General features: G+C 35.9%; 1 protein-coding gene across 1 annotated transcript in view; it reads right to left on the bottom strand.

Moving 5' to 3' along the window:
* Positions 1 to 1,410: 1,410 nt before the first annotated feature.
* The window catches only part of LOC144969572 (uncharacterized), a 9,360-nt gene continuing 1,984 nt past the window's right edge, over positions 1,411 to 8,786 (bottom strand). Inside the window, exons 3-5 of the mRNA XM_078908715.1 lie at positions 6,887 to 7,095; positions 3,432 to 3,717; positions 1,411 to 2,567 (exon numbers count right to left, since the gene is read on the bottom strand). Of these exons, the coding sequence (XP_078764841.1) occupies positions 1,917 to 2,567; positions 3,432 to 3,717; positions 6,887 to 7,095 (1,146 nt within the window). The 3' untranslated portion in view covers positions 1,411 to 1,916. The remainder of the gene's footprint in view (positions 2,568 to 3,431; positions 3,718 to 6,886; positions 7,096 to 8,786) is intronic.

The raw sequence follows: 8,786 nt of genomic DNA, 5'->3' as shown, positions 1-8,786 counted from the left end.
TTATAATATTTTTTCCCTCTGGATACGCTTTTATGCTCATGCTCGTTGGAGAAATATTTCATAAAGTCGTCCGCCATTGTTCCGATGGTTTAGAGCCAGTTACTAAGTTACCATGCGACATTACGAGGGAAGTGACGTTACGACTGTTGAAGCGTATTGTGGTGGGAATTAAAGGGTGAAGAAAATAAATCAATAAATAATAATGAATTAATAAATAAACTTTATTCATCCACATGGAAATTGATTTTATAAAGGTGAATTACAAGTTATATATATATATATATATATATATATATATATATATATATATATATATATATTATATATATATATATATATCTATATATATTATATAAAAGCTATATTGAGCAAAAGGTAAAATAAATAATAATGAATTTCGGGCTTTTCAAAAATGAAAGACGTTACTGTAATTTTTAAAAGAAAATGTGTATTGAAAGGTCACAGATCTCTGCTTTGAATTAAATAGCCTGTTTCGTTGGGAAGAACAGACGCCGCTGACTCTTGACCTTCGTGCTTCTCTGGCATTTTTAATGTTTTGACAGCAGAAAAATACATTAGACCATCTACCCCATTTCCCTATGGATAATGCGTACGTTTTTAAAATAAAATAAATAAAATTCCCTTTATTCATCCCCAAGGGGAAATTTGTCTTTAGGGTCTATTCCAAGGGAAGACTGGAATAACCCAGGCGTCAGCCGCAGAGCAGCGCCGCAAAGTGAGCTAGGGCGAGGTGACTTGCTCAAGGCCACATAATGCAGCGGCGGGTGATTGAACTCGGTACCTTTCGGGTAGGAAGCAAAGACCGTACCACTGTAGGTATCTGTTATGAATGTACACTTCACACTCTCTTATGAAACCAATGGGCATCAAATTCGAAATGTTTCGGCCTTAATTAAAACTGAAACCTATGCCCTTAATACATTATGTATATAAAAACTGAAACCTATGTCCTAAATAAAAGTATATAAAACATGGCTCTACACTCTTTATCACCTTTATTTTCTCCTCAAACAAACAAACAAACAAACAAACACACTCAGATATTAAATTCTAAAGCACTGTAGATACTAAAATCAACCAGATAATATGAAAAATTACAATCTTCCTCCGTCACCAATGAGCAAATAATGAATAAATATTGTTTGGAACATATAAATTACTCCTGGAAGAAGAAGAAGAAGAAGAAGAAGAAGAAGAAGAAGAAGAAGAAGAAGAAGAAGAAGAAGAAGAAGAAGAAGAAGAAGAAGAAGAAGAAGAAGAAGAAGAAGAAGAAGAAGAAGAAGAAGAAGAAGAGAAGAAAAGAAGAAGAAGAAGAAGAAGAAGAAGAAGAAAGGAGAAGAAGAAGAAGAAGAAGAAGAAAAGAAGAAGAAGAAGAAGAAGAAGAAGAAGAAGAAGAAGAAGAAGAAGAAGAAAAAGAAGAAGAAGAAATGCTTTAAATGAAGGCTGCCGTTTTATCTCGGCATTTTTTACCGTGAAAATTGCACCTTTGTTGGGTTCAGTCTCAAAGCGTTGAAATGGCACACAATTCTATCTGCAAAAACAAAAAAGGCTTCGCCTGCTTGGCTAAATGGACAAGTGCCCAATTTGTTAAGGCAGTTTTCAAACAGTTGCTTATTCTCACATGATGTTTAAAAAAATACTGCGACTATGTGATCTTGTGGTATGACACCCTCCTTCGGACCGGAAGCTCCTTGTTTCGAGTCCCGTCCTGGGCAGTTGAATCCTTGGAAAAAGCTCTTTTATCACTTCTCTCAACATAATAAGGTTAAAATGAGTACCTGGACGTTAACAGCGTTGTCTCTATAGATTTAAAAAATTGTAATTTCGCCTAACAGGCGCTACGTCCCGTCCCTTGTAAAGCGTTCTGAGTAGGTATAGTGGATAAATGCTCAAGTTCATATCAATCCTATCTTTTTCCGTGCTTCTCGTAAAGCCCTCACCAGTGGCTCACCATACTTTCTGACAACAACCTCGTCAAGAATTCTAACAGTTGGTTGGTTACGTCCATATCGCTTTCTGTAGTGATGAACAATGGCTTCCGATGCTGGTACATAATCTGCCCACTCCAATGGTTGGCGATGTGTGTAATGAATCCCCGCTTCGTCTATTAATGAAGTATCGGCAATGTATTTGCTTCTAATCCGATGGGCAAACGTATAATTCTCTTTTTCAATATTCTGAAGAACTACAGATTTATACTTCTTTGCTTCCTCCAAGAGTGGAAACTTGTTTTCTTGATTGATCCACTCAGCCCTGTAGTGGGACATTTGCACAACGAAATTTGTCTTTCTTGGATGCAGGGCAACCCGACTCTTGATTAACTCTGACCAGTTTGATATATTTGGATTGTGTGGAACAATAAATTCGTCAATGTCCGTGACGACTATATATTTTGAATGGTTCCGATTCCGATACAAACAATCGTTAAGGGCAGCATTTTGACCTCGATAGTGAATGTTTATAAATGCATTAGATTTTTTTTGATCACGTGGAAGATGCCATTGGAGAACATTTACTAGGCCTTCCCTCTTATAATAGATCAGCACCTGTAATAACAATAACAACATAAAAGACTTCGGTTAATTTTTTTTCCACGGAATTTGAATTTAATATAGTTAAAATGTTGGTCAAGGCAAAGTTACAATAAGCCAGCCACATTGTCATATGATGTCGTTGACTAGGGAAATATTCCCTCTAAAATAGCACCAGGAGCGTCTCATGATACTAGAACCTTGTACTGATATTCGTTGCTAATCTGATTTTACAGATCATCACTCATGAATTAAAAACCAAAATATACTACTACTTCTACTACCACTACTACTACAACAACAACTACTACTACTACTACTACTACTACTACTACTACTACTACTACTACTACTACTACTATTACCAATACTACTACTACTACTACTACTACTACTACTACTACTACTACTACTACTACTACTACTACTACTTGTCTTACTGTTCCCTCTTCTTCTTCCTTTGTCAGATTATTCCTGATTGGTGATACCCATTTGAACATAATAAGTGAAATGAACATTTCTGGTACTTTCTCTCATTAGTGAATGGCTTTTTTGCATTTTCGAATAACCAATATTGCTCAATAGATTGTTTCTTGAACGGAACAATTGATCACAGTTTCTTTCTCTTTTTTTATATCTCTCTAGTAAGACTGTGTTTTATAATTGGTCTGTCTAATCAATGACTTCAATGAGCAATATATTTTTATATTTCTTCACATCTTATAAGCAAATGAGTTCATAGAAAAGGCTATTAATTATCGATCATTACCTTTTTTTTTAAAAAAAAACACCTAAACATACTTCTTATTGCTATATTTTGTAAAAAAAAAAATAAAAATAAAAAGCAATGTGTTCGGTCTTGGATAATATTATATTTACCTTGGATACTGACGGAGAGCAGGATTCGTTGTAGACATAGATCTGCTCCGCCCCTAGTATCTTGTTGAATTCAATCATTTCTAACAATCGGGCAGCTTTCGTGAAGTTACTGTGTAAAGGGGAGATGCACACTGTAAATTCCCGCGAAATTGGACCCTGTGACATTTGAACCGGTAGTAGATTGGATGGTCTGTCCTTGCAGGTTTTGGAAATGACACTAACTAATAGATCCGATGTTTTGAATCCCTTGGCCAGGAGAGGGCAATCCAGGAAAGCGGGTGTATATCTGAAAATTATGGAAGACTTTTTATGAATGATTAAGGGATCCGATAGCTCAGATGGTAGAGCACTCGCTTCACCCGCAATTGGAAAGAGATCGATCCCGGGTGCAGTCGAGATTTGTTTCTGACCTCTCTGTCCACCCAGCAGTGATTGGGTAACTGGATCTGTTAGATCTGGTGGAAAGTACTTTACGATAGACAAGCGTCCCACCAAAAGGATAGCATGCAATTGCTATTGTCTGTTTCACGCAATAGAAAGCAGAATAAACTCCGTCTCCATGGGCCTAATGCTCTGAAGTACCACTTTTTTAAAAGTCTTAATAAAAATGGTGAATATCATTATTAAACTATATGCCTTATTCGTTTGAAATGCATCGGTGTGTTTTAACCAGTTAATTGCCGCTTTGGAAAAACATGTATTTAATGATTTGGCCAGAAAGCTCGTCCTTCAAATAACGATCGATTTAAATGACCCTCATCCTGGCAAAAACTCTCAAACCCGGGACTTCGAGAAGTGCGCTAAACACTTTGGAACATTATTTCTTTTTTTTAGTAGAAGACTTAAAACTGGCCGACCAGGGCAACCCTCTTGTAGTAATATTATGGTTTGTTCAAATATAATAGAATTTATTTCAGGAGAAACTTTCATTCTAAGTTCGTTTTCGATAGGATGAAAAATGTGTTAAAACAGGAACTTGCTGCCTTAAGGTCTAAAGTTAAGAGAGGATATTAAAAATAAAATTAGAAAATTTTAAATTCCAGCTGCAGTGTAGCGCCGCAAATTGAGCTAGGGTGAATGACTTGCTCAAGGCCACACGGCGAAGCGTCGGGTGATCGAACTCGGTACTTTTCGGGTACGAATCAAAGACCGTACTACTGAGCCATGTTGGACCTAAGACCTCGACGGTCACTGTGGACTTGTCGCATTACCACTACACCACAGCAACACACAGGGTAAATTTCGTGTTTACGTTTCTTATGTTCAATAACAAGAAGAATGACTTTAATGAGAGCCAAGACTACAGTATTTTGGCGTTTGTCCAACCCATTTATAATAAATGAATCACTTTTTAAAACATCCTTAAATGATTTATTTTATCTATGTAATAAAAGTTCCAATCATGTTTCAAAATATTAGATCAAAAAGTTTTTCAGTGTCTTTAAGTCTCTATAGACGGGCTATTATTATATATATACTCTGATCTGGTTTGATCTTTGACGGATTACAAACGTTATAGTTTGTATTTACACAAAGACGCGTTATAAGGAATTATAATTTGAAAGTAATCCGGTTTCAGCGTTAAAGGGTTGAATTGGTTGAATTGTGCAGTCAGGCGGAAAACCACTAATTTTTATTATAAGCTACCGTGTTTAGTCCTTTGTGTAGATTATTTAGTACGGCTATGTGGTCTTGTGGTATGATACTCGCTTTTCGATCGGAAGGTCCTGGGTTCGAGCCTCTCTCGGCGCATAGTTGAGTCCTTGAAAAAGACTCTTTACTCACATTCTCTCTCCGTACTCAGGTGTAAAATGAGTACCTGGTCGTTAACAGCGTTGTCTCTGTCCGAAATAAATTGCAATATCGCCAAACAGGCGTCATGCCCCGTCCTACATGTTAAATGTTGCTGTTGGTCGGTCAGGGACCCCTTGTAAAGCGCTTTGAGCATGTTAAGTGGATATTTCGCTATATAAAAGCTCTTGTTTGTTTTGTAGATAATTTAGTAATGATATTGTGAGAGAGTATCAATAAGAAATGTAATGTATGGAGAAATGCCAGATGATAAAAGGAATGAAAATATCACGATGTCAGAGTCAAACTCGGGATCGAACTGACAAGACACTCATCGCCTGGCTGAGGGAGGGAGAGAGAGAGAGAGAGAGAGAGAGAGAGAGAGGGGGGGGAGAGAGAGAGAGAGAGAGAGAGATATCAGCGAGCAGTCGCACCAGCCACTGAGCCATCCAGCCAAAGTGCGCTATATTAATGTATGTTGTTCAGGGACTCTTTGTAAAGCTCTTTAAGCACATTTAGTGGATATTGAACTATATAAATGTTAAGATGTCAATCAATGAACGTAGTAAATGACAGGATGATTAAAATGAACTACACAATCTGGCTGTATCCATGGGCAAGGCAATTACTCAACTTGACTCAGGTTTGAATGAGACCTGAATACGAGCCGTGACTGATATTGTATGAATTAAAGTACAAACTTTGCCGCTTAACAGATTATTTTTACAATGTAATGGAAAGCCAGTTTTAGGAGTTTTATATGGCCATGTGTAGCCCAGTATTTACTGATCATTGTCAATCATCCGTTTATCAGGCACGACCACAATCACCTGTATTTATTACAAGATGAAGCATATTAACGTTTATCTACTTATGCCATTTAATTGTCTCAAAAAGGCCACCATAGTTTTTCTCGCTTTTAAAAAAAAATACGATATAAAATTTCTCGTGTATCCAATGATTATTATGAATTTTTAACAGTTTTTGTCTCTCCTGAAAAATTGCCTTTTTAAGATACGATAGTTCTGCACTCTATCTTTGAATTATCACTGTGATTAAGCATCTAACTTCTATATTGTTCATGCAACTACGGTCTCATATTAGAAGGTCTGATAATCCAACGCATTTATGGGTTTGATTTAACGTATTATATTATAATGGACTATATGTGGTGAAAAGATTCAAATGGAGATACTGACAATTTTAGTCAAGAGGTCAATTTTTATGGAAAATAAGTTCTCATAAAAAAATCATTCAATCAAACATTTTTCTACATTTTGATGATATATTTCAATTGAATTCTACTTCTAAATATTTTATTTTAATTTTTTATGAAGGTAATTATTATAATTAATATCAACTCTTGTCAACTTTGGAAGCGATTTTCTCAAAATTACGGTTTCCCACCCTAGCCTATGCATATGACCATAACTTCATGAAAAATCACCCGATTTGCTTCAAATAAAAATTAAAATGCTTAGGAGACATTGGGCTTTCAAAATATGCCAACAAAATTTTCACCATGCGACTGATTATGTCAGGGACATGGTTGTGAGAGTATCTTCATTACAACAATGAGCTCTTGTCAGGCCTGCAAATAAATGCGAGTCTGCTGGGATCAAGCATTCAAGCATGCAGCTAACGTAATAGGTAAGAATGCTTACGGTAATCTATGACCGTCTTGAATGAGCGTTGGCTTGCCAGCCACGGGCGGGCTAAGGTCTACCAGTTTGTTGGAGGTTGTCAACCTGTATCTATAAAGACAAGAGAACGTCTGATTCTCGTCTGATCTGTTGAGGAGGACCAAGACTCGAACTGTTCTCTGGGGTGTGACAAAGGCAGAGTAGACGTAGGCCGCTGATCCCTTGATAGTCTGGAATTGAATATATGGTTGGTGGTTTTTAATTATGATGATGACGACGACGATAGTGATAGCGATGTTGATGATGATGATGATGATGATGATGATGATGATGATGATGATGATGATGAAGATGATGATGATGATGATGTTGATGATGATGATGAGTATGATGATGATGATGATGATGATGATGATGATGATGATGATGATGATGATGGTGCTGATGATGATGATGATGATGATGGTGATGATGATGATGATGATGATGATGATGATGATGATGATGATGATGATGATGATGATGTTGGTAGTGGTGGTGATGGTGGTGGTGGTAGTGGTGTTGGTGATGATAGTGGTAGTCGTGGCTGTGCTGGTCGAAATGGCGGTGGTGATAGTGGTATTCTAGTTTTATTCAAAAATAATCTGACGTTCGATAGTCCTTGAAATATGGACTTTTTCTTCGTTGTAATGAAAACTGTTAGTACTTTCTAGAATCAGTTCCAGTACGTTCACTTATAACACATCCATACTGAGGTTTTTGTTATTTAAGTAGGTATTTCTATTTTACCACTGCTTTATTCTGGCGTGATATGCGATTATCACACCAACAAGATCTATAGATAGTCAGATTTTTTTTTATAAATGGCGCGTTTTTTTCTTATTTTTCTCAGCTGTTCCTCAATGCACAGCTGCAAAATGTGTAAGAACCTCTGAATCAATTTGTCTTAATCAAAAATATTTTTTCATGAATTCTAAAACAATAGGACAGGATCTCGCTTATTACAGATATATCAAAATCGAAAACTAGTAAGGATCGGAATTCATAGATTTTTTTACGGTATCTCCAAATTATGACTTTTCTGCTTATCCATTTTGAAGGAATTTGTTAAAATGGAATGTTTGTTTAATTGAAACCTATATGATGTACATACAATATCTGAACGTTGAAGGAGAAATGGCAATCCTTAACTATCAGACACATCTACATTTTATAACTATCGACAATACACATTACTGATGAATACAAATGAAAATGAGCATTACGCGCTTCCAAAATTATTTCGATTTCAAAATTTTGAGAAATAGCTTGTATTTATGCCAAAGCGGATTACATAAATTTAATGTTGACTGGTCAAAAGTAGAAATTCATCAATTATGATCCAGTGGTTCCACAAATATGTACATTTATACAACAACTACAACAACAACAACAAAGGAATGCTGGGTACATCCATCATTATAATATTCTGTGAGATAACCTGCGAATCTCGGGGTTGATAGTGAAATTCCAATTCCATAGCCGTCCATTTTAATTGCTTATCGATAGATACAAATAGAAATCTTTTCGCAGCTTTACCGCAGTGGAACAAATGGAGATTCCGTATCGTATCGTTTAAGAGATTATATGTTTTTAAAAAGCTTTAAATGTTGTGTGAAACGTTCATGTATACGTAAAATTTTCAAAGTTATATAGTCTAAATAGCATTCATTGTTAATTGGACAATTTTGAGTATATAATCAGTATTTCAAATGATTTAAAGCTAGAGTTTTCATACCAGTCTTCGGTAATTGCGACATGATGTAGATAAAATGCAATTAATCATAAATTCAAAATTGGATGCAAACCACACAAGGTTAATTGCTTTATTAATAAAAAAAACTGACTTTAGGTTTGAAAACGTGCAATAAGGGTGTATGCT

This window comes from Berghia stephanieae, chromosome 3 (genome assembly GCF_034508935.2).
Source record: "Berghia stephanieae isolate SIO BIC M18660-M18661 chromosome 3, UCSD_Bste_1.3, whole genome shotgun sequence".
Taxonomy (NCBI): domain Eukaryota; kingdom Metazoa; phylum Mollusca; class Gastropoda; order Nudibranchia; family Aeolidiidae; genus Berghia; species Berghia stephanieae.
Note: the sequence above shows the minus strand (reverse complement) of the source record. Positions and strands in the feature narration are given on the sequence as shown.